This window comes from Sciurus vulgaris (genome assembly GCF_902686455.1).
Source record: "Sciurus vulgaris genome assembly, chromosome: 3".
Classification (NCBI taxonomy): Eukaryota; Metazoa; Chordata; class Mammalia; order Rodentia; family Sciuridae; genus Sciurus; species Sciurus vulgaris.
In genome coordinates, this window is record NC_136463.1 from 141,884,033 (window position 1) to 141,911,771 (window position 27,739).

Below are 27,739 nucleotides of genomic sequence, written 5' to 3' on the forward strand. Positions count from 1 at the left end.
TTTTTCGACCTTCCCTCTATTTATGCGATGAATTACATTTATTGATTTCCGCATATTCAACCAGTCTTTCATCCCTGGGATGAAACCCACGTGGTCAGGATGAAGTCTTTTTAATATATTGTTGTATGTGGTTTGCAAGAGGTAAAGAACCTCTACTGAAAACTGCAGAACACTAAAGAAAGAAATTGAAGAAGACCATCGAAGATGGAAAGACCTTCCATGTTCTTGGATAGGCAGAATTAATATTGTCAAAATGGCCATACTACTGAAAGCTCTATACAGAGTAAATGCAATTCCAATTAAAATACTAATGACATTCTTCATAGAAATAGAAAAAGTTGTTATGAAATTGATTTGGGAAAATAAGAAGCTCACAATGGCCAAAGCAATCCTTAGCAGGAAGAGTGAAGCAGGAGGCATCACAATATCAGACCTTAAAGTATATTACAGAGCCATAATAACAAAACATCATGGTATTGGCACAAAACCTGGCAGGAAGGCCAATGGAATTGAATAAAAGACACAGAGAAAACTCCACATGAATAGTTACCTCATACTAGATAAATGTGCCAAAAACATTCATTGGAGAAAAGATAGCCTCTTCAACAAATAGTGCTAGGAAAACTGGAAATCCACAGGTAGAAAAATGAAATTAGATCCCTATTGCTCAAAGTGGATCAAAGATTTAGGAATTAGACCAAAATCCTGCAACTGCTAGAAGAAAATGTACACCCAACACTCCAGCATGTCAGCACAGGAATCAACTTCCTTAACTAAACTTCTAAAGCTCAAGAAACAAACAATAAGTGGGATAGCATCAAATTAAAAAGCTCCTTCACAGCAGAGGAAACAATTAAGAGCACGAAGAAAGAGCCTGAAGAATGGGGGAAGATCTTTGCCACCTGCTCTTCAGATAGGGCATTAATGTTTAGACTATGCAAAGAACTCAACGAAACAAATAACCTAGTTAATAAATGGGCAAAAGAACTAAACAGACACTTCTCAAAGGAAGAAATACACATTGTCACCAAATATATGAAAAAATGTTCAACATCTCTAGCAATTAGGGAAATACAACTCAAAACTACACTGATATTTTCATCTCTAATGGGCATGGCAGTTACCAAGAATACAAATCATAATGCTGGCAAGGATGTGGAGAAAAAAATACACTCATATATTGTTGGTGGGAAGGAAAATTAGTGCAACCACTGTGAAAGCAGTATTGAGAGTCCTTAAAAAACTAGGACTGGAAATACCATATGAAACAGCCGTGCCACTCCTTGGTATATATCCAAAAGATTTAAAATCAGCATATTTCAGTGATGCAGCCACACCAATGTTTATAGTGGCTGAATTCACAATAGCCAAGCTGTGGAACCAACTTAGGTGCCCTTCAACAGATAAATGGATAAAGAAAATGTGTATATGTATACACAGTGGAGTATTTCTCAACCATAAAGAAGAATGAAATGATGGCATTTGCTAGTAAATGGAAGGAACTGGAGACTAGCATGCTAAGTAAAATAATCCAGTCCCCAAAAGTCAAAGGTCAAATGTTTTCTCTGATTGGCAGAAGCTAATCCAAAATAAGGTAGGAGGGAATTAAAAAAGAAAGAAAAAACAAAAAGAAACAGAAAAAAAAAAAAAAAGGGAGAGGGAATTTGGTCAAAATACAGGAAAGATCAGTAGAGAAGACTTAAGGGATTGAATTGGATGAAGGACAGGAAAAGGGAAGAACAGTGGAATGAATCCAGTTGAATATTTGCATGTACATGCATGGATGTGGCACGGTGGGACCCAGCATCAAGTGTATCCATAGGACACTTAATAAAATTTTTAAAAAACTAAACTGTAAGTGGAGTGGAGGGAGTGTGGGGGATGGGTAGTACTGGGGACTGAATTGGCCTGAGTTATGTCTTGTGTTCCATGCTGTTGTGATTATGTCAGGGTGTATGTATCCTAGTGTTGCATATAACTGAAAAGAATTTTTAAAAAACATAACATATACACTTAAAAATAATACTAAAATACAGAATTCATTTTGATTTGGTTGATTTGACTTCTTTATTGTGAGTTAAATATTGTCACTGACACCATTAGGCCTTATTTTGATATTGTTTTCACAATTGTTCCAATGCTAATATATATATACTTTATTTATTGGATACTGCTTTTGATGTAAAGAGTAGCTCCCAATAAACAGATGAAACTGTTGTGTCTCCTCCAGCTTAGTACTTTTTTTTTTTTTTAACGTGAAGTGTAATGTAAGATGTGGCAAGGTATAAAACTTCTCTTTTACTTACTTAATATCTGTAGAAAAATGGTTCATTGTCCAAAGAATCATACGTTATTAATACTAGAAGTAATTACTACATGCAGTCCTTTCACAAGGTCTACTTGGGGAAGTTGTTTTGTATTTTTTATAGTTATATTTCATGTTTTTCCTTTTTAATTTTTGATACAAATAGTTTTTAATTAAAAATATTCTTGCTCTTTATATTTCATTACATTATCAATGAATAAAAACTATTTTCCTGGTTTAGTAATCCAACCTAATATAACCAGTTGATAATAAGGATCTGAAAGCTTATCATGACTAAATATTTCCCTTTACTGCTGGTATTCATTTCTTCAGCTTATGAAATAGTAAATTTATTTATTGAATCCATGATTTAAAAAGTTCTGATAATTTGGCTTATTTTGACACAAAGGCAGAAATAAGCAAGTGTAAACCAGAAAAATAATTTAAGATGATTAAATTGTCTGATATTCTTTTGGATGTCATTACAGTAACACTGACATATTTGGCATTGACAGCTAGATACTCAAATTTTGTGCAGTTATTAGGAGCACATAAGTCTACTGCCCTATATTGATTTTCCCACATTTCTAATCAAGTTAAAAAACTGTTGTTTATTGTTTCTCTTTTTACTTTTTAAAATCATTTAAACCAAGAACCATTAAATTTATCAAAGTGTAATTCTCTGACTACATAGCACATCTTCTTAAATTCTCTATATATGAGTCAGGAAACATTATTTGATTTTAAAAATACAATTTTATGGGAATATTAAATACTTCCCAAGTAATAAGTTGCTGTAGTTCTTTAAAGAACCTGCATTTTTCAAATTATGAGATAAAACTTTTTATTTTTTAAATTTCAATGGGCATACTTTACGAACTACTATAATTAAATTATACCTGGAAGATTTTTTATTTCTTTATTACAATGTGAAATCTTTTTCTGTGATCTGATATTATATATAACTAGACATTTTGTTCTAATAACTAGTAAAACCATTAGAGTATATAATTTCTGTCATAGATATGTGGATGTGATTTTAGATGCGTTCTAGGGTTTATATTACACAAAGTTTATTTACTAAAACACATTTTTTTCTAATGTAGAAAACCAGTGTGATATACTAATAAAGACATGAACTTTAACATTACTGAGGCAGAAACTCAAAATACCGTTCCATCATTCATGAGTTATTTCAGAAGGCAAATTTATGTTTTTAAACATTTAACTCTTCATCTATAAGCTAAAAATAGCATTCATTAAAAAAATATTGCAGGGGAAAAACAACTGAGACTGCATATGTAAATTGCTTATATATGTATGAACACAATACATTATATTTTAAGATTATTCTTTATTCATATTTAATGTGATATTGGTGAAATTAACGTAACTGAAATAAATGAATTAAATAGGTAATAAGAAGTTCCAGACTAACAAGTTGCTACAGAATCAAACTTTAGTATCGTTATACTCTTAGAGCATATGTGAACTTATACATACAGGTAAATAAATGCAGAGCTCGTGACCTTTATCTAGAATGACAAACTTTAGTCAGGATCTCCATGGAGTCGTAGAGAGGGCCAAGGTGAAGGCTAGAGTTAAAGACATTTTTTGAATTTATCTGTAATGCTATGCTTCTTTACAAATATGTTCAGGGAATTAAAAGGAAAAAAACTGTTGCTAGTAATGATTAAAGGATGGTATTAAAGTTGTCATAATGATCAAAGGACCAATGTATGTTCATGTAAGAACACTACTTTTTTAAAAATGAAGCAGAAAATTGAACAGGCAAAGACAAATCCACAATCATATCTCAATGGGATTTTTATTAAGAAATTGAAAATTCTAATATGATAAAACAAATGAGCATGAAAATAAATATCAATCTCCAAAGAGAACACCAAAGTTGGGGGACATGTAGTTCCTGATTTCAAAATACTTTAAAGAAACTTCTATTAAGCAAGTATATCAACATAATGGTAGACAAATAATAGCAATATTGTAGAGCCCAAAAATATCCACACATACAGTCTACTTTACACAAATATGACAAAATAATTGATTGAAGAAAGTAGTCTTTTTGACAAATGGTCCTAGAACAACTAGCTAAATATATTTTTTAAGTTACAAAGAATTAGCCCCTGCTTATGCTATATAAACATAACATAAGATGGGTCAACTTAAAAGTGGAAGTTTATATAGTCTTATCACAGAAGCATTAAACATGACAAAAAAAGACCCAATGTAGTTTATCAAAAATAAGAATTGTGGGGAGGAAGTGGGGGAAGGAAAAATAACAGAATGAGACAGACATCATTACCCTATGTACATGTAGGATTACATGAATGGTGTGACTCTACTTCATGTACAACCAGAGAAACAACAGTTGTACCCCATTTATGTACAATGAATCAAAATAAAAAAAATAAGAATTGTATGTTAACCCATAAACATTACTAACTAGATGAAATGGCAAGCCACCCATTGTGAGACTAGATCCTTAATACATATATCCAAAAATATTTATATCTAGAACACATAACAGCCTTCTAAAACTGAACAATAACAATGAAAAATACCTAATAAAAATGAGCAAGAGACCTGAACGGGAGTTAGTTCATTAAATATAGTGTGAAAAAAGAGCACATGAAACTAGGCTAATATAATTATTCAACAGGATAATGCAAAGCAAAAGCACATTGATAGAATGTCACTCATCCAGTAAAATGACTAAAAGTCAAAATACTTATTATCTAATGTTGGTGAGAATATGGAGTAACTAGAACTCTCTTACTACTGGATAGAATGTGAAATGGTATAATTTGGAAACCATTTGGCAGATTTTATAATGTTAACTACAGACTCATCTTATGATTTAGCAATTTTACATTCTAGGCATCTACCCAGAAATATGGAAATATATGTCTACAAAAGATTTTTACAAGAATGTTTATACTTTTTTATTCTTAATAACTAAGTTCTGCAAGACCATGAATGCCCTTCAATAGGAAAATGGATAAATCAGTTGTAGTATATACATAACATGGAAAACTAAATCAGCAATAAAACAAATGTGCTATTGAAACATGCAGCATGTTGAAACTCAAAGACATTACGTTAGTAAAAGAAGCCAGACACAAAAGAACATGTACAGTATGATCCATTTTTTTTATCGATATCTAGGACAGGCAAAACTCACCATGGTCGTGGAAATTAGAGCAGGGACTGCCCATAATAGATGAGATTTGACTAGAAGTAAGCACAGAAGACTATCAGGGAACAGAAAAATTTCATATCTTTAGTGATATGATACTTATATACATTTATCAAAGCACTGCTGATTGTACAATTATAATCCATACATTTCACTGTATAGAAATTTTATCCTCCCACTTTTCCCCTCAAAAAGCAAGGGTTGGAGAATCAGACATTCTGGATTTGAATTCATGTTTCTCAAATCATTGAGATCTTAGGCAAGATATTCAACCTTACAGAACTGCAGTTTTATCATACGTATTGTGGGGATAATAATCTTTATGTCAGAATCATAATGTGGATGAAGTAACATAATATATGCAGAATTTACCAGACAGTTCTATGCTTCATAAGTATTTGTTGTTATAAAAAAAAAGCGGATATGATTTTTTTAAAAGTCATTAATAAAAACAATATGGACTATAAATGCTGTATCATCAGCATTATCATTTAAGTGATTCTCTGTAGTATACACAGTGAGAATTTGAGGATAACATAATGATTTATTAAAAGGGAGCATTGAAATCATGGTTTAAAAAGGAGAAAAATAAACCACAATTTAAAATAAATGTTTTTATTATAAAGCAAAATGAAAACGTTACACCAAATTTTTGACATAAGAAACAGAAAAAAAAATTCAGAATCATATAACCTGTCATGACCACTTTCACTACTTTTAAATATTACATATAATCCAAGAATGTACCACAACTAAATTTCTTTCCTTAAATATTTTTCATTGGCTTGAATAAACTGTGCATACATAGTTGATATCTGGCATTTTCATTTCATTAGTATTTTTATTATAATTTATCATAGTTTATTTTTGTGTCTTTTTTCTGTATTTTTGTAGGACAAATGGTCCTTCTATACAATTCTTTGTACATATTTTGCATTTTTAGTTAGCCAAGTTAAACACTACGAATATTTTCTCATAGCTAAAACCCTCTTTAAACATATAGTGAACTCCAAAAATTGTTGTCAATTAAATAGTGTAAACTTTAATGATAAATTATGTTTTTACCCTAGATTGATCATAGTATATGACAAAGTATTAGAATTTTAGTAGATCAGTTAAAGCATAGCATTTTCAATAATGTTTCTACAAGTTTTTCTGTCATTAAAACATTATACTACTCCTCTTAAATATGATGTTTGCCATAGATTAAAGCCTTAACCTAATTTTTTTAATGTTAACAAAGTAAATAAATATATTTTTAATGTATACTTCAAGATAGGCACCATGAAATTAGTGGAGATGTAAATGAAGAAAGAATGAGCTGGTGGACTTTCTGGTGGTATTTTTTGGCAGTTTCTAGGTGGTGGATCAAAGATGGTAAATTACTTACCAGGTCAAATTCAGATGACATGTATTTTGTTCAATCCACGTTGCTTTACAAAAATACAAATGGTTCACTTTCACTTAAAATTGGGAGAACTCACATTAAAATTCAGGACTCTGACCTCATCTTGCATATTTAAGGCCTGACCATTCTGGGTTGGAATTACTCATTTCTACCAGACAAAGATCTACTGGGCCTGAACAGAACTTGCCTCATTTAAAGAGGGTGCTCCTCAAGTTTTCCAGACTCCACCCAGGTGGCCTATTCAGGTTACCTGCCCACCATCTGGCCTTGTTTTCTTACTAGGGAAAGAAAAGGGCGGAGGAACAAGAGAAACTGCATTTGGCATTGTGTTTTTATTTAATAGGCATCAAATATTTGGGGAGGGAAACAACAAGGAAAAACATACAACAATGAAAGAAATTTAAAAATTGTAAATAAGGAATTCTTGCTTCTAAACTCAATAGCTAGTGGTTCATTGGTGGACTCCTTTCTTTATTTTCTTTTTTCTGTTCTCCTTTTTTAATTGTCCTACCTGGGTAGGCATTGAATTAATAAGGTAGAATGGCTACTTCCTTCATTCCTTCATCTCTGCCCCTATCTATTGCTCTTTTAAAGTACCTCATGTGAATGTGTTCTCTTCATTTAAAGAGCAGTTTGATGATATTATGATTAAAATGCAAATTTTTTTGTTTGATTTTCTTATAAAGGCTGAAGAGATAACTTTAACAATCGGTCAAGCATTTGACCTGGCGTACCGGAAATTTCTAGAATCTGGAGGAAAAGATGTTGAAACAAGAAAACAGATTGCAGGGTTACAGAAAAGAGTGAGTAAACTAAGCTTGCTGTTTCACATTTGTATGATGTAAGTACAGGGAAGCTTGCATATCATCAAACAAATTTAGAAGACCTGCCATTAAATTTCCCCCACACTGATTGGAACTGCTTTCACTGTGTTCCTATAATTTTTCATTCCTGATCCCCTGCACAGTTTTTAACTATTTTATATTGAATTCCCACAAGAACTTAGTGTTCTCATGTGACTTTGCTTCACTTCCTGATGCTTCTCATGGGGATCAGAGCAGCAGAAGCAGCAGATGCTGGGTAAGTGGTTTCCCATGCAGATCAGATTCCTTTGTAATTAAATTACACCCTTTCTCCACTCTTCAAAATCATCAGAGGCAAGTTTCACTGTCTTGTGGTTATACTCCAAGATTATGGGTATAGATTGCACAGTGCAACAAGAAAACACAAAGATGACACATTAGGAACATAAAATTTGCACACACATAAAATGTATTTTAAACTGAATATATCTTTCCAGCGACCTAGAATCCTCTAATACTTCCTGTTTCGTAAAATAATTTTCTCCCATGTGCACAAGAGTATATTAAAAATATGTATGTAAATAGCATACAATGTTATTTGTTAATGTAATCAATATAATAGCCAATATTTGCCAAGAAATAATTCTGAAAGTTATTCAGTAATCATTTGCTTTTTAGATCCAAGACTTAGAAACAGAAAATACGGAACTTAAAAATAAAGTACAAGATTTGGAAAATCAGTTGAGAATAACTCAAGTATCAACATCTCCAGTAAGTGTATTGAATATGTGTATGTTCTCTTTAAAACAAGATTTTATGGTGATAAAACATACTCTGGATTGTAAATTTTGCAGCAAGTTATAATAGTTTGTGATCCACAATTTAAAATTAAACACGGACAGAGACAAAGTCTGATAAACAAGTCTAATTAAAAATTAAAATTAAAATTGCCTCTGTGGTTCAGGCCAGAGTTGTTTTCCACGTTGCTCTTTCCCCTATGTTTTCTAAAATAATTCAAACCCATTGTAGTCCTAAGGTGGACTATTATCTTTCTGTTTGTGGCATATTCTTTCTTTCATTCCTATTGATTACCATTCACTGAGGTTAGTTTTGATGACCCATGCCTGTCTAGTTCTGGAGTGCTGAACTTTGTTATAGGAAATGGACTGATACTGAGACTAAACATGGTTTCTTATATTACATGGCAAGGGTTCCCACTGGGAGTGAGGCAGTTTTATTTCAGACAGTGAGATTAGTGGTTGCTTCTGCAGAAACATGCAAGTATGTTTAGTTATTTATTCCTGACTTGTCACAGTTTTGAAATCCTTTTCCCAATACCATGTATGACATCATTATTATTTGATTTGGGCAAAAGGATATTTTTTGATTTTAGTAACTGATATTTAAAATAATATTTTTTCTAGATAAAATGTATTTAGAACTATTTTTTTCCTTTTGAATCCTCTGTACCACTGATAATCTCTAATATTATTATATTTTATTGATACTATTAAATATTTAAAATTCATATATATTATGGAATGATACTATGAACTGGAATACAATTGTGGTCTAGGTAAACTTTTGAAAGAATTTTGAAACTTTTCATATATATGTATGTAATTTTGTTTATATCCAATAACTCAAATAGTTCACCAGCTCATCATTATGAAGAATGCTTCTGTAAGAAGTTGGACTTATGGCTTCAAATGTGGCATGCCCTAGAAATGGGTCAAAAAGTTTTCTTTGTTATCAACTCACATTTTCCATCTTCCACACTGAGAGAGTTGGGATTTCCATCGCTTACCATAGGGTCTGTAATGTGGGGCCAACATGGCTGAGAAGACAGAGGTTCCCAGCGAGGTACCTGTGTAACTATGATAAGCACATTGAGGCGCTGGTGTATCCTCTTCATGATGTGGTTTTATTACAATTATTCTTTCCTGATTTTTCTCTTCACTGTTTACTACTCACAAGGATTATTATTATTATTTTTTTTTTTCTTGCCTCCTCCTTCCCTCTAAGGGGCAGAAAATGGACTCCAATACTTTCTTCTACTTTTGGTCCCAGAATGGAATGTGTACCTTTTTGGTTGAAACTTTATTTAAGACATTCTGTGAGACAAAGTATAAAAATAAAGGGGAAATTACTTTTTCAAGGAATCTTAAGAAGACAGTTGTTTTTAGAATCTTCCACAAGTGCTTTTGTGTTGGCAAAGGTACAAAATAGATGCAGTACCATTTTTATACAGATGCAAAGCTTTGCCACTGTGCTTCCTCTTTATTTGAGGAAGGAACACTGAGAATATGGTGTTGAGGGGCAAGATTTGGGAGGATCAGAGAGGTTTGAGGCATGTTGATAAAACTACTTCCTCTTTTTTTCCTGTCTCTTCCAAGCAGTCACTGCCCAGGGATAGAACTGGGGTAACTAATGAGTTGGATCAAGGTTGGTCCTGATTATCTCCTGGGCTTACCAAGTCAGCTTCAGAAATGGTAAAGGGCAAAAGTTGAATTCATTTTTTTTGGGGGGGGGGCGGTGTAATGAGGATTGAACTCAGGGGCACTGAGCCACTGAGCCACATTCCCAGCCCTATTTTGTATTTTATCTAGATACAGGGTCTCACCGAGTTACTTAGCACCTCGCTTTTGATGAGGTTGACTTTGAAATCAAGATCCTCCTGCCTCAGCCTCCAGAAATGCTGGGATTAAGGCATGTACCACCACACCTGGCCCAGTGTTTTGACCATCTAACTGAAATACCCATTATACATGGTAAACAAGAAAGTTAGTATGTAAATGAAATAAGGAGGGACTGTAAGCATACTCATTTATTCAGAAGTTCTCATTAGTAGAGTCAGTTATATAAAACAATAAAACTATTAAAATAGCTAGTCATTAAAATGAATTAGCTCTTAAAAGGTTAGTTCATTTAATAATTATTTTAGGTGTTGTGTTCCTCTCAGACTGAATCTATCTGAATACATGCTTCAAAGACTACGGATAATAGGACGAATCAAAAAAGAAATCATTTTCTCTAAACTGCGTTTTAAACTCAATTCTCATGTGTAGAAAAGAATCATTGTAAAAATAATTCAAATTCTAACTGCAGTGTATTTATATTTCTTCACCACAGTAATATCTTTGTACTTTTTTCTTTAACCTAAAAACATATTTGTTAAACAAGTGTACACATCTTCCCTAAGACAGAATCATGTTAAATAAAATAGACCAGGTACAGAAAGACAAATACTGCATCATGTGACTTGTATGTGGAATCCAAAAAAGTCCAACTCACAGAAGTAGAAAACAGAATGATGGTACAGGGTCTACAGAGGAGTAGTGGGGAAGGTTGAGCAAGATGAGACTTGGGCCAAGAGAAACAAAATTTTATTAGACAAGAGGAAAACTGCACAATGCGACATCACCAATAACAATGTATTAGATCCTTGAAAATCACCAGAGTGTTTGACTTGTTCTCGCCACAAATAAATATGTATGTGAACAAAAGAAATGAATTATGTGCCTGTGAACAAAGAAATGGAAATTATTTGATTCTTAAAAGAAAATGAACTCAATAATATTTCTAACCTGCTAAAATTTAAAGGTAAAATTAGTGCTGATGTTTAAAATGTAAACTGGATAACTGATTAATTCAAATGGTTTTGAAAATAGTGTTACAGGCATTTGTTAACTTGCTCTTGGGTTTCGAACAAATTATAAACAAATACTTTTCCCTTTCATTTTCAAGTTTAATTATGTAGCTTTCAAATAAACTAATGTAACACTGATGGAGCTATATTTGTTTCATACCTGTTAAAATGAGCTACCAACTTTCTAATACTGAAAATAAAAAATAAATTTGTCTACAGTTATTTAGTATGAAATGTTGCCACTTTAGAGGAGTTGTTGATTCAAACAATTGAAGTTGAATTTGAAAAAGACAATGAAAATTGTAAATAATTAAAATATAAATTTAAAATATGAGTATCTCACTCAATCTCTTGCTATCATACTCTATTAAGCAAATATCTGTTGAGTTAAAAATGTTTTACATCAGTTTTTTTTCTTATGTAATTTGAATATTAGTTTTACAGAATCCAGGGCCAGAACACAAAGTACCTCCCTCACAGAGTCCCCAGTAGCTGGTAAAGTAAATGTCCATTGAGTTCATAACTCTGTAAAGGAGACTTTGTAGGTTTTGTTTGTTTTGAGTTCAGAGGATAGAATGCTCCCAAACTGTCAAGTGCACAATAGTTTGTTTCAAGGATTAGTCAGCAATCTATATTTTAGGGAAGAATTGAATAATGAATCCCATTAGATACACTGAAATTATGATATAGGTGGGTTTAGTTTATGCAATTAATTTGTCATGGTATTCTCCATGAGCTTTCATGGTGACATGTGCCCCCAAGACAGATGTCTCTTCACAACTGACCAGCCCAACCCAGAATGCTCACATGTCTCCAAAATGCCACCAGTTGGTTTAGTCATGGGTTCCTTTTCTGGCAAATGAAATAGCTTTTGATATACCCATAATACATACCTCTGTAATACACTGAGATCGTGGAAATCTTTTCTCTGGTTTTGGAAATTGGGTCCTTACTTTAAACGATCATTTAGATACACTGAGAAATTTCCGTTACTTGACTGTGCTGTTTGCTTTTTGCTGTGTTCTAGTGGTTTGGCAATAGATTAGAGGTTGGGTTTTCCACCATTTGGTTCTAATTATCTAGGAACAATCTGATTTCCATTTATTACATTCACATGGCAGTGTTGCCTGTATTTATATTAGAAAAAGGGTTTATTCTGCCCTCCTAGCCTCATGAACACCTCCAGAAGATTGTTCCATTATAAGATGTGGGCATAGCAAGTTAAATCAAATTGTTCCTTTTGACTCTTACGTCTGAGTGCTTACATTTTACTTTGTTGGCTCTAGAAGCTTTTAACCAAATCAGACTATTGCCAGGAAGTTAAATGAATAAAATTGTAGTTCTAAGGAATATGTCTTTTCTATTGCAGAGTAAAATAAATGTCTCTCAATTAAACCCAATATTAGATAAAATTCTACTTTTATGTAATCGACTACGCAGCCCCTGATTAGACTTGATAAGACAATTACAACCTAAAACGTGTATTTCACTATGGGTAAACAAACCTGCTTATTTATTTTTTCTAGTGTTTTCTAAACTACTCTTGAAGTCAGCATGGGCAAGAGCAGATTGTGAAAACTCTCAATTACACAACAAGCCAAATGTGAATATTTAAACAAAGGCATAAATGTTAAACATGGACATTGGTAGAAGAACATTTGGTGCCCACAAAAAGTGATTACCAGTCCACAACTTCACTCTCATAATTGCTAGTTGTGCTAAAAAAAAAAAAAAGGATTAAAAAATGGTGAATCCCATTCAATGGGAAGAAAATAAGGCACAACCTGGGCTGCTCTATCAGGTCTGTGCACCAGCGAGGACCCCCACATTCCCATTTCATTTGTGACTAGAAGTACCTGGTCAAGTCTTATAGCCATTCCTTGTTTAGGGTTTCTCTGTGCTTTGTGAACAATCAGACCCATTTAATTTGCAAGATTCTTATGAGAACTATGAGATGGTTGGTCTTACAACTAAAAATATAAACCAGCTATGAACCTAGAAAACTGAAAAAAAAAAAAAAGATAGTCCTAGTGTTCCAAGTTTAAACTGGAAAATTGATTACTTTTGAAACTTATTTAAGAAGTGATGTTGACATGAATCTTCATGACAATCTGCTAGGACATTGTATACTACCATTATCTTGCCACATCAGTGTTTTTTTGTATTCTTTTAACTAGAAAATTAAAACATCTCTATTTAAATTATAAATTTGAAGGAATTCACTTTTAAAATGAGTTTGGAGATTTCTATTACCAATGCAACTTCATATCACAAAATAGAATTTCTGTGTCATCTTAATATTTCTAGAGATATTACCACAAAACTTTTTAAACTTTAATTCAGTTGAATTTTTTTGTTGTTTTAAAAGTACTCAGGATTTATTGATAGGATTCAAACACTGTTGTGACATTTTACTTTGCTGACACATTTACTGCAAAGCTGTGCCATGACCTAAATGCACCTAAAGCCACAATTTACCTGAGCAAAACAGTTCCAAAACTGCATCAACAGTAAATATCAAATGTGGCCACTCGCTATTAACGTAACTTAATAACCTAACAAATCCTGCATAAATAACAAGTAATAGTAGAGCATAGAATTCCCTTTAGCATTACATTTTAAATCCTCTGCATGTTCCTGAAGATCATAGCACTTGGAATTATTAGCATAAAGGATGTACTAAGCAGTGGTGCCAGGTGATCCTATAGGACAGCCTAAAATATTTGACTTCTAATCATCTGTCACAATACTGACAGAAGAACCACCCCGAAAAGATTAAGCTGTCTTTTTTCTAAGCAATGTATTTAATTCTTTTTTTTTTTAAAAAAAGAACCTTCTCAAGTAGCTAAAAATAACTGCTAAAAATTAATAATAATTTCAGAAATCTTAGTCAAACCAAGAAACTTAGTCAAACCAATTTAATCTAGTGACAAAAATGCTACTGCATGCCATTTAGTTGCTATGTCTGTATACTTACTCCTTATTTCATTAACACTGTTGCAGAATCAGAGACTACTGAAATATGCTCACAAATTCAATGTGCCAGGCCTAGATTTCTTCCTTATAATGAAACAGATACTACTTCTAATTCCTTGACCTGAATTGTTTCTAGTTTGGTTAGAGATCACAAACTCAAATGTCAACAGTGGCATGTGGAGGTAGCAATAATCTGAGAGCACAGGCCAACTTCAGAGACTCAGCAGATATTCAGTGTGTCAGTGATTCTTGGGCAAGTCTGTGGGTCAACTTTATATTGCTAACTCTCAAGGAAAGTTCTGGATTTTAATGTGAAATCTCTTCATTTTACCGGCAAACAACTAACTCAGTATTTGAAAAGACCCACATGACCCAAACAACAGAGAAAAAACAAATGGGAAATTACCAATGACCCAAACAAGACCTGTGAGAGAGTGTTAGTCTTACACTCAGTATTCCCAAATTATTGCATTACTAGATATGCCTACTGTAACCATTTTAAAAGTGAAACTGCATTTAATTGGGGGATTTGAATATTTGATTATTTTCATATTATATACAAACATCATTTTTACCTGTACCTTCCCAAAGTAGTACTATGGAGAATCCATAGTAACAGCACCATGATAAAAATACTAGAGCACGTTTGTGTTAGGTTATGTTGTTCTTCAGTCTATTGTGAAGGATCCAGTGAACAGTTTTTGGCCAATATCTGTCATAAACCAATATAGAATGTTTCCATTTAATTTTTAATCCAGATGATATCAAGGATATTTTCTACTTAATATCTGATTATGCTTTACTAAATATGGATAATATATAATTTAGTAAAATTATAGTATATTTAGGCAAATATTTATTGACAATATATATTCATAATATATATGCATATGTGTGTGTATACATATGATACTCTAATATGTTATGTAGAGTATTTTGGAAAACAAAATTGCTGGCACAGGGAGCTTTTATTTGTAATCATATAATTAAGTATAAGGAGGCCACCAAAGAGGAAATCACTCAGTAAAAGATATATGCCCAAAATGAATTTTTTAAATTATAGCCTGAATTATCTGTATATAGCTAGACAGATGAAGAGCTGTCTTTACGGAGGTCAAGAGGGAAGTCAATAATTTTATAGCTGTAAATACATATTAATAGAGTGATAGATAATTGATACCATCAGAGATGTTCCTTCCTCACTGAACCCTTTGTTCAACTTAAATATCTCACTTTGTACTGCCTCCTTTCCCCATCTGCTTCTAGAAATGTGTAAAGAGGTGACTCCCAGGTACAGGATGTCCCTCAAGCTTATTGGTCATTCTGATTCTAATTTGAGTTTGCTAACTCTTCACAATGGAGTTTATCAGAAGGCATGTTGTGTGGGCTGCCTCTAAGTCTTATTGGTGTTGAAAGTCTTTGAGGTGTGGCTGGCAGGCGGGGAGTCCAGCTCCAGACCCAAAGCCTGTGTGCGACCTTTCAACCTGGATCATAGGGGATTGTCAAGGCTCCCAGGCAAGCCCTCTGGGGAATCTGCCCTCCCCATTCCACTAGGATTGGTGCACAGCTGGGGAACTTGAGCCAAGTTCCTGTACCACTGGCCTGCCATGCTCTCATGTATTTCTGGATTTCTAGCATTTATTCAGAGGCCTCTTTTCAGGGTCTTTGGCTGAGGCTTTCTTAAGTGCTTCTGCCCAAACTGGCTTTTTGTTCTCCTCTCTGATGTGGTTTTCAGTACTTTTCTACTCCTAGCCTTTCCCTTTTCCCCTCTCAGGCCTGTTGGCAAAAAACAGCATAAAACCCTTAGGAACTTTTTGTTCAGGCTCCCTCAGCAATGAGGCAGTGCCCCCACTTCTACAATGGTGCTTCTGAACTTTGCCACTGCCATTTCATGGGGAAAATGGAGCAGGCACCTTCTTTCTGGCCTCTCACTTATGTGATCGCAGTCAGAGTAAAGGCTTAATCATTACTTTTATTTTGGCTTGTTTTAATTGACTGCTGTGGCATCTGGCAGATCAGCTTTCTCTCCAACGCAGCTCTGGAGAGTAGGTTTCTATGTGGTTAGAGAAATAACCCCCAAAGCCTACCAAAGACTGATATCCAGACCCACTTCAGGGTACCACTTGCTTATTTTTTATTATCTCTGTGGTTTACTTGAGATTCTTGATGAGTCTCTTCCCATCTTCATTGTGCCTTACCATTTGGCACTCCTCACTTTGTAAGGAAGGTCACTGTCACTGGGTACTGTTTTGAATTTTGGCTGTGGCTCTTAGCTCATAGAGGTATAAGTCACAGATCTATGGGCCTTAGTTCCTATTTTAATAAAGACAGCTTACTCTTGCCATGAGTCATATTGGAAAAGAACGATTTGAAGATTGAATCGAAAACATACGTGGTAATGCTTTTTGTGGATTCTACAAAGCTGTAACTTATTTATGAGAGTCACTCCTCCTTCAGTGACTAATCTCCTCTTATTACAATAGTTTCTCTTTCCCTCTCATTACACTGAGGACTTCTCCAAAATAAATCTGAGGATCTCCTCATTTCCTGCTCTAATCCCTTCCTTTCAGGTCCTGATGTAAACAGTATTCTATTGTAAATATCTAAACACATAATATTTCAGTGAAAAGGGATCAAACTAAGCAAGTGAGAATCTAAGAACAACACAATAGGAAGGTCAACTTGAAATACATGTTTTAATTTTGTGACATTATTGTGAAATTATCTTGTTTTCACAAAACATCCTTTTTACAAATGAGTTCTATGTGTCCTTCCCCTAACTCCTTGCCTTCTTTCTTCTCCTTAGTGTTTTTCTCTCTGTCGTTCCTTCACAGCGGCGGCACAGAATGCCTGGTCATGAGCCACACAGGTTTCAGAGATGCTCATCCACTTTCTGGCATAGTGGTGATGATTCATCTCCCTGTCTAAACATGTCTTCCACTTCTGTCACTCCAGTCAACTCGCCTGATTCCAGACTATCCCTGGGACTATTAATACCACCGCCTTCTAAAAGTGGCCTCCCCCCGCCAGTCAGTCAGCGCAGCATTTCAAGACCACATGTAATTTGCAAAGCAGTAAATTCTTTTTTTTACTCCCCTAATTTTTTATTCTTCCAGAATGTGCCATTGATATAGTAATGAAAGAGTCAAGTATGTCTTGAATTAATATGATGAATCTGGAGTCTCTGTGTGCCATTTTCATTTCTTTTGGTTCCCTGATATCAGATTTGCAAGTAGAGTGATTATAATGTAGAAATCTAAAAAGGTGAAATAGGACAAGTACTTAAAGCACTTGAAGGACCCACCAGACATGTCAGTTGGGAAACGAGGCCCTTGGTGCTAGAGGTATAAGCAGTTTCAGTAGATTTCAGTGCAAAAAGAGCAAGGTTTAGATTGATTTGCATTGAGGATTGAATTAAATAAGTGGTTGGAAAAGGAAAACTACTGTCTTATTCATGAAGCTTAGTGTTGAAGGGAGAAGAAAGAAAGAAGGCAGATAGGAGGAATAAAGAGGAACAGTGTAAAGGCATTTTTGGTCAGTTTGTTTTGTTTTTAATGACAGACAAGATTTGAATATTTTTACCTCCTGAGAAGGAGGGAAGATATGGAAGTCAGCAGGTATGGGAAGAACAATATTCCTGAATAAAAAGGAAGGAGTGAGGGGTACAGTAACCAAATGTTAAACAAAAGGGTGACAAAGTTTTTCTCCATGAAGAAATACACTTAAAATCATTTTAGCAGAATAGAAAACCTTTCACTCTCTATACACACAATCAGCCTCGTGTATTTTTTTTTTTATCTCCTGCAACATCAGTGAATCAGAAAAATGAGTGTAGTCTTAGATCTCTATCTTTGGTAAGAACCACTCCAAACAATCCCTGTTCATGGTGTTAGAGGAAAAGCACATATTTCCTCTATCCCTCTTCAGAAGGGAAGTTCTCTTTCTTTCCTTCCTGATCAGATGAGATGGTTTTCATAGTGGGAGACCCACCTGCATATTTTTCTCCTGCTTGGCAAATTAATGATTGTCTCATTTTTCATGTTACTTCTTGTCTACATTTTCATTTTTGTTTCCCTGCACTTTAGTCCTGACAAAGACTGTATCTGATCATGCAGTAATATTGTTGGTATCTTGGAGATTATTAATTTATTTTACAAGGCAACTGTTCATTATAGAAAATATAATGAAAATTTTCAGGAATGAGATAAACTGCAACAAATACTGCTTGGTTGTCATTGTACTTCCATACTCCACTTTTTAAAAATGTATAAATTGTTTATTTTATATAAATATTTATACTTGGGACGGTGAGTTACTTATGTTCAATTATTTCTATTTAAAATTATAATCTTATACAAAATATATTACTGAAATCACCTCTTTATATGTACAGTTTCTAACATGTTTCTAATTGTCTGATACAAATGAAAATTATTTTTAGACATACAAAATTCTAACTTATCTCGGGTACCCATCCAGAATAGCATTGTCACCATTTTGCCACCATCTTTGAGATTATTCATTGCTTTGCTGCAAATGAATATTTGACAACAGTTGAACCACATGAAATTGTGAATTTTTTTAGATTTTGAAATTACTATCAGAGTATGAACCAGCCTGTTTTCATATACCATCCTTTTTTGACTGCTGATCTATTGACAAATTAATCGAGGTGCTTGTTGGGGAATATGTAGTTTATTTTACTTTATTGCATGATCTACAGAATGGCAAGTTTATGTGATTGAATGGAATTTGTTGTTTATATGTCTCATTTGTATATATTGTTATGCATATGAAATTCTTAGCATTGTAATGTGGTAAGTGCCCATATGAAATAGCACCCTAATTTGTATCATCTTTATTGCAGGCAGGCAGTGTAACGCCGAAGTCACCCTCCACTGACATCTTTGATATGATTCCATTTTCTCCAATATCACACCAGTCCTCGACACCCACTCACAATGGCACACAGCCACCTCCAGTACCTACTAGATCTGCTGAGATTAGTAAGCTTTCTAAATAAATCAGTATTTCTTGCTGTATTTGAATACATTTTAAATTTTAATTAACACTTGTGGGGAATTGCGTATCTTCACAAGCTAATTAACAACTCTAATTATTAAAGTGTTATGTTTTTCTGTATGTGGCAAGTGCAGCTAATTTTACTCTATAATTCAGAGCATACTACTAAAGACATCCCTATTCAGAATTTGAACCTATTGCACAAACAATATTTTGGTGTAGGTTTATTTAAAATCATAATAAAATTGTTTAGTTATAGGTTTTTTGTGTTTGGGCATCTATCTGCAATTTTTGTAAAAAAAAAGTGGTAATAATTTTAACTATTTTTAACTTTATTAATAGGTCCTAGTTTAAATATTCTTGTTATCATAGAATATATAGGTATTTTGGGTGGAAAAATACATGAATTATATAGATTCTATGATTTGTTTATATCCTAACCATATGTAAGGGTTTGTTCCCCACTCTCAGGGTTTCAAAAATGCTATAACGCATTGCTATTTTGTTTTATTTTCAGTGTATCTGGAAGGAACATCATAGTGCCTCTTTGTTAAATTAGAGAGCATTCAACATATATTCATTTCAATGTCTTAGCTGCCCCTGTCAGAGAAAAATTAAAGAATAGTTCCCAGTGGCCATTAATCAGTCACTAAGCCCAAAAGGAAACTGAATAAAAGAGATCTTATGGTTTATTGAATTCTTTCTTGTTCACATTAATAAATTTTGAATATAACTCAAGTTTTAACTGAAGGCTTTAATATATGGCAGGACCTATAGCTTATTTGTTTTCACCTATGGAACTTATCAAAGTGCTTGGCTCATGTTGGGTATGTCATACATTTTAGAGGACTTAAGTAACGATATTAGGGACTTTGAAATCAACTTAACGAAAATATCTCAAAACACCAACTCAAAGTAGACTTTGGAATGGGCAAGAATTTTTTGGAAAAATCCCCCAAAGCATAGGAAATAAAAGCAAAAAATAGACAAATGGGACAATATTGAACTGAAAAGCTTCTGCATAGGCTAGGAAACAACAGAACAAAGAAACAACTTACAGAATGGGAGGGACATATTTGCAAGTTACATCTGGCAAGGAGTTAATATCTAGAATATGTAAGGAATTCAAACAGGTTAATAGTGAAACAAAAATTAAAAATGGACGACAGATCTAAATAGGCATTTCTCACAGGAAAACATACAGATGGCCATGTTCATGAAACAATATTACACCTTTCTAATCATCATGGAAGTGCATATCAAAACCACAAAAGAAATCACCTCACTCTAGTTTTAAAAAGCTGTTATCAAAAAGGCAAAAGATAGCAAGTGCTGGAAAGGTTGTGGATAAAAGGGAACTTGCACATTATATAAATTAGTATATCCATGATGGAAAACAGTAAGGAGAGTACCCAAAAAATTAAAAGTAGCAATATGATCCAACAGTCCCACTACTTGGTGTGTATCCAAAGGAAATTAAATCAGTTTGTCAAAGACACATCTGCACATCCATGGTTTTTGTAGTACTGTTCACAGTAGCCAGTGAATGGAAAGAACCTAAGTGTCCATCAACTGAGGAATGGATAAGGAAAATGTGGTTCATATATTCAAAAAATGAAACACTGTCATTTGGGAAAATGTGGGTGGAAATGAAGATTATTATGTTAAGTGAAATAAGCCAGACACAGAAAAAGAAGTACGTGATCTTACTCATACGTAGAATATTAAAAAGTTGATCTCATAGAACTTGAGAGTAGAGCTGTAGTTACCAGAAGCTGGGGAGAATAGTGGGGAGATAGGGAAGGGGAGAGATGGATCAATGGATTCAGTTACAGTTTGATAGTAGTAGGAAATTCTGATGTGCTATTGTATAATAGAGTGACTACAGATAATGAAAATGTGCTGTATATAGCTAAAAGAATAAAATACTTGGGAATTAATCTAGATAAGGAGGTAAAAGCTCTCTACAAAGAAAATTATAGAACACTGAAGAAAGAAGTTGAAGAAGACCCTAGAAGATGGAAATAGCTCCATGTTCTTGGATAGGCAGAATTAATATCAAAATTGTCATATTACCAAAAGCAATGTACAGATTCAGTGACATCTCCATCAAAGCAGAAGTGACATTCTTCACAGAACTAGAAATGACATGCCTAAAATTCATTTAGAAAAATAAGAGGCCCAGAACAACAAAAGCAGTTCTGAGTAAGAAAAGCTATGAAGGAAGGGCATCACAATAACTGATCTGAAATTATACTACAGAACTATACTAATAAAAACAGTATGGTATTAGCATCAAAATAGATGTGAAAATCAGCAGAACAGAATAAAAGACATAGAGACAAACCTGCATAATTGCAGTCATGTGATACTTGACAAAGGTGCCAAAAATATATGTTGGAGAAAACAGCCTTTTTAATAAATGGTGCTGGTAAAACTGAATATTCATGTGTACAAGAATGAAATTAGATCCCTATCTCTCATCCTGCACAAAAGTCAAATCAAAGTTGATTGAAGACGTAGGAATTAGACCAGAAATGTTAAAAGTACTAGAAGAAAACAAGGTCAACACTCCATCAAATTGATGCAGGCACTGACTTCCTTAATAAGATCCCTAAAGTTCAAGAAATAAAACCAAGAATCAATAGGTAGGATGCCATTAAATTAAAAAGCTTCTGCATAGCAAAAAAAAAAAAAAAAAAAAAAAATGATTAAGAGCACAAAGACTGAGCCCACAGAATGGGAGAAAATCTTCACCAGCTTCTTCTCTGAATGGTATTAATATCCAGAATATATAGAGAACTCAAAAAGCTTACACCATAAACACAGATAACCCAATCAATAAATGGGCAAATGAACTAAATAGACATTTTTCAAAGAACTAAATATTTGTTGACAAATGTTCAACATCTCTAGCAATCAAGTTTAAATGCATATCAAAACTACAGTAAGATTTTATCTTAACTTCTGTCAGAATGGTAATTATCAAGAATTACAAATAAAAAATGCTGGCGAGGATGTGGGGGAAGAAGAAACCCTGAAACATTATTGATGGGACTGAAAGTTAGTACAACCACTCTGAAAAGCAGTGTGGAGATTCTTCAAATAACTGGGAATGGAACCACCAACATCTCTTATTCCTTGGCTTATTCCACAAAACTAAATCAGCATACTACAGTGATGAAGCCACATCAATATTAATGGCAGCACAATTCACAATAGCCAAATTATAGAATGGGCCCATCAATATATGGATGGATTAAGAAAATATGGTGTATCATGCAATGGAGTTTTACTCAGCTATAAAGAATGAAGTTATGGCATTTGCTAGTAAATGGATGGAAATAGAGAACGTCATGCTAGTGAAATAAGTTAGACTCAAAAGATCAAGGATTGAATGTTGTCTCTCATATGTGGAAGCTAGAGCAAAATTTTTCTTAAAAAAGGTGAGGGGATCAGATATAATGATATAGTGAAGATCAGTGGAATAGAAGGAGATTAAGAGGGAGGAAAGAGGGATAGGAAAGGGGAGGAAATGTGAAGTGAAATTAACAAAATCACACACCATGTGCATATGTAAATATAGCATAGTGAATTCCACCTTTATGTATATGTAGAAATTACCAATCAAAATTAAATAAATAAGAGAGTGACAGGAAGCTCAGTAGAGGAAGGAGAATGAGGGAGGGAGAGATGAGTGAACAGGGCCTGAAACGGAGTAAATCAAATTTCATTCACGTATGATTTTGTTAAAATGAATCTGCCTACTATGTATAATGCTCTAATAAAAATAAATGAATAAAGAGCTAGAAGATAGGATTTTAATATTTTCCCCATAAGCAAAACATAAATGTTTGAAGAACTAGGTATACTTAATCTGATAAAAAACATTGTATGATGCATATATGTATCAAAATACCAGATGGCACTCCATAAATATGGAGTTTTTATTATCAGCTTAAATAAATTTAAACTAAAAATATATATTAGTTGAATTATGTTTTAATTTCTCTGGTTATATTTTGGGTCATTGCAAAATTGAGAAAATAATTCATGACATACAAATCCTAGCATGTTTTAGAAAATGTCACCGATACTCTGATATTATGATGGGGTTTTGTTTGTTTGTTATCATATGAGTGTGTTTGCATCTCTTTCTTTTTAGGGGGAGGGGTTTACCGGGGGTTGAACTCAGGGGCACGCCACCACTGAGCCACATCCTCAGCCCTATTTTGTATTTTATTTAGAGACAGGGTCTCACTGAGTTGCTTAGCACCTCCCTTTTGCTGAGGCTGACTCTGAACTCAGGATCCTCCTGCCTCAGACTCATGAGCTGCTGGGATACAGCCTTGAACCACCTCACCAGGCTGCATCTCTTTCTTTATCCCTGCCTTTCATGTCTTTAGATCTCCTCACAGACTCACTCATTTATTTATTCAAAGAGCTTGTGTTTTGCATAAGATCATGCTTATATTATATGCTGAAATTTTTTTGGATAAAAATATTTTATTGATATATCCAGGTATCATAAACAAAATAAAAATAAAAATGCTTAAGCTATGTGAATCTTTACTACAACTAAAAGTCTGTATATCCCGTGTAGTACTCTGTGGAATGATCTCCTCCTTCAGGCCTTCAATAAGGCATTGATGTCAAAACAGTTTTAGAGATACACCATTCCCAAGCTCTGGTAGCCACTATTCTATTCTCTGATAATGATGAACACTTTCAATCCAAGTTGAAATACAAAGAAGAGTGAATACATTTGAAGATATTTAGAAGGAATTAATCTATTAGGATGTCAGTCCAAATTCAAAACCAATTATAGTTTAGGATTTTAGACTAAATGTCATTAATAGGGAAACTAGCAGTAGAGAAGGAGAAAATGATGAGTTCTTTTTTAGTCATCAGTGTGTTTGAATACCTTTAGAAAGGGACTTATTAGCGATAAGCTGAAGTAACACCTTGATACATTTTTCAACATCTATATATTCTTAATTATTAAAGTTCAGTAAAGATGGATGGATGGATAGACAGAACAGACAGATCATTTAAGGACAAATAGTTCTACTCAATTTTAATTATCAAATTGTCTAAATTTGTTTAAATTGTTTAAATTGTCTAGTTAAACAGACTAAATAAGCTACATGAATTATTGAATATGTTAATTTATTTTCATAATCCATTTAAATACGTAAAAGCAAAAGCTTACAAGATTTCTCCCTTAATTTCTGTTTGGTGTCTGGGAATCAATAGTTCTCAAGAACATATTTTGAATCCCCTGTTTCTCATACCGTGTTTCCCCTTTGAATATATATCAGACCTGACTGATTTGTAACTGGGAAAAGCAAGGATCCTTCATAGTGAGAGTGCCACTGTGATTTTAGAGGATATGGTAGAAAACAAGTTGCATACATGTTGCTTCTTATATACTATTGAACCCCACTGGAAAATAGTTTCCAGCAAAACAAAAGTATTAGTATGTATAAATATCTTTCCCATACATAATTTAATATTTTCCAATGAAGATTTCATTTGAATTGATTCAAAGGAAAGAAATTTAACATTTTTCAATTTTTTAATCACCTAATAGACTGTACATATTCTATCAGTTACAAATATCAATTTAACTTTGATAATTCTTTAATGACAATAAGTGGCACATACCTTAGAGTTATACACACAGAGCTTTTTTGTTACTGCTTTCCTGCTGTTTCTAAAAAATTTTTAAGGATGAAGGCTCTATAGCTAAGGGGTTAGAGCAGTGGTCTTGTAAAAATACATTTATTGCTGACTTAGGAAAACTTTTGTTCAAAATTTGTCTCATTTTGGCTGTTTATGAAGATGATATGATTTCATAATACGTGAGATAATATTTTTTCTGGGTAAACAATGTAATGAAAGCATATAAACTGAGTAAAACTACTTACTAATCTACTTGACCTTATATATCACTTTCTAATTTGCTGTGACATAACAATGAATGGAAAGAGAAAAATCTCAGTGAGAATTACATCAATTTTAGTAGACTTTAAATCTTGCAAACATGCAAGTGTTGTAATATATTAATTATCAAATATTTGGTGAGGTTGATATTTCTCCATTAAAGACACAGAAACATCTCGGGATTATAATTCTTTATAATCAAAACAGTTTTTAATCTCATAAAATGGATATTTACTTCCTTAATCTAAGTTCCAGAAAACTCAACATAAAATGCAAGTGTAAAGGGACTCATTTGATCATATAAATATTATATTTTTTTAATATAATCTTACCTTTGAAATCAGATTTGCCCCAATTTGTTTCTACTCATTTCATTTGCTAAAATACTTTCTTCCTTTTAGAACGGGACCTGTTTGGAGCTGAACCTTTTGACCCATTTAACTGTGGAGCAGGGGATTTCCCTCCAGATATTCAATCAAAATTAGATGAGATGCAGGTAACCATTTTAACACATTGGACCATAAATGGCTTATTTTATTTTAAATTTGGGACAAATAAATGTTATATATCAAAATTACCCTTTTCTTGAATTATTATCAATATAAAAACTTAAAGTAACTACATTAAAAAATACACTTAGTTCTAAAAACAAGGATTAAGTTGTTGATTTTTCTTTTTGTGGTTCAATTTACAATGGAAGTAAGATGGTTTCTTTTTTTAACAATATGACATGGATTCTAATGGATTGTTGTTTTGAAATCCAGAAATTAAAAGGTCATTGCAATAGATTTATAAGATTTCTCATTCTTAACAATTATGAATTTCAAAATTGTAAATGAGTAGATGAGGGAAAATCTTTGTAAGAGTAAAGTCATTCTGTCTGAAAGGAAGCATTGTAGCTCTTGGTTCATAACTTCTGGGCTCTTATTTAAAAAGCAGACACCCAGTGACAGCTTCTTTAGGAATGTAGTCCAGTTGGGTTTTCATTTCTGTCTCCTTTTTCACTTTTGAATTCTAAACTATTCTGAAACATTGAGAAAATTGGGTTTAAAAGCTTTACACAATGCTCCATGATTAATAAGCAGCCTTGAAAAGACTAGAATAAAGTCTTGTCTTTATATTTTCCCTTACGTTTGGATGAAGCTATTATGCCTCATTATTCATTAATAAGTTTCTATATGGTAGAATCCAGGTAAACACCAGTAAGATGAAGATGCATGAGAAGAGACAGTGAAGACACTAAGGCAATGTGAAGTGGGTATTTCTTTTAATTAGTCCTGAGTTACTCCATCATTCTCTATGCTTCCCCATCTCCCCCACACACACCCCAAAAAAGTTAGTGGGGAACTCAGAACTAACATATCTAAACACACTCCTCTTCCTGGAAAAATAATACAAATATCCTTCCACTCATTTTGGACTGCAGTTATGTCTTATTTTCTAGGTATTATGTGAATTTCCTTATTGTTGTAGATTTAATAACGTGTCTGTTTTAAAAGTTGAGTTTTTAAAACATTTATTTTGAGTTTTCAAAAATATGTTGAAACAATATTTTTCGAGTTGGATGACTTATAATTCCCTTTTCTTTGAAAAATAATTTTAGATCTTTAATACTACTTACATTTTTATTTCCTAAATATTTACAAAAACGTTATACACAACTTATCCTCACATATCTTATACAATTATAAATCCAAAAAGATTAATTAAATAAAAGCGACATTGAAACACCAACGAAGCTCAAATTAAAAACCTTAATATTACAGAGTGAGTGATATTATTTGGCTAAAACTAAAAGCACCATATCAAATTGTGTTTATTTCAATAAGTATCCTGTATGATGGCACAAATTTCCCACCTCTTTTATGTATTTTAAATACTATGAAATTTTTACTCAAAACCTGTATGATTAATTATTGAGGATGATGTATTTCATAGGAAATCAATTCCTTTTCATCATTTTACCAACCAGGCTTACACAACCTGGGACTAATGACTTTTTAGGAGCAAGCACAACAGATATGGGCACCCATGGGGCAGTACTTGTTAGGGTAATGAGGGTCATAAACACTATTTAGCTAGGAAGATTTTGTAGATTATCACAAAATTGAAAAACTCTATAGATTTTAAAAGATCAGAATGATAGAGTAATGCATTAATCGAGTAACATTAAACCGTGGTGCTTTTGTTTTGTTTTTGCTGCTTTTAATATTTTCTTAATCTCTTTTTTTATTCTCATCTGCTTTCATTGTGGGTAGCGCCAGCGATGGTTGGTATATTATTTTCATAATAATTTTCAACAACTTACAACCTTAATATTGCATGCTTCATTTAATAAATATTCAAACAGCAATTTCATATGAATGTATAAGATCATTAGTTGTGTTCAAATTTTCACTACTTACACTTAAAG

The 27,739-nt window shown here is 33.2% G+C and overlaps 1 protein-coding gene across 1 annotated transcript in view; it reads left to right on the forward strand.

The window, feature by feature from the left end:
* Positions 1-27,739, forward strand: part of LOC306655767 (PTB domain-containing engulfment adapter protein 1-like) — a gene marked incomplete at its 5' end in the record, with an annotated part of 56,628 nt that overhangs the window by 23,315 nt on the left and 5,574 nt on the right. Inside the window, 6 exons of the mRNA XM_079130384.1 lie at positions 7,617-7,733; positions 7,930-8,010; positions 8,412-8,504; positions 17,193-17,417; positions 19,226-19,364; positions 25,728-25,822. Coding sequence (XP_078986510.1) covers positions 7,617-7,733; positions 7,930-8,010; positions 8,412-8,504; positions 17,193-17,417; positions 19,226-19,364; positions 25,728-25,822 — 750 coding nt within the window. The remainder of the gene's footprint in view (positions 1-7,616; positions 7,734-7,929; positions 8,011-8,411; positions 8,505-17,192; positions 17,418-19,225; positions 19,365-25,727; positions 25,823-27,739) is intronic.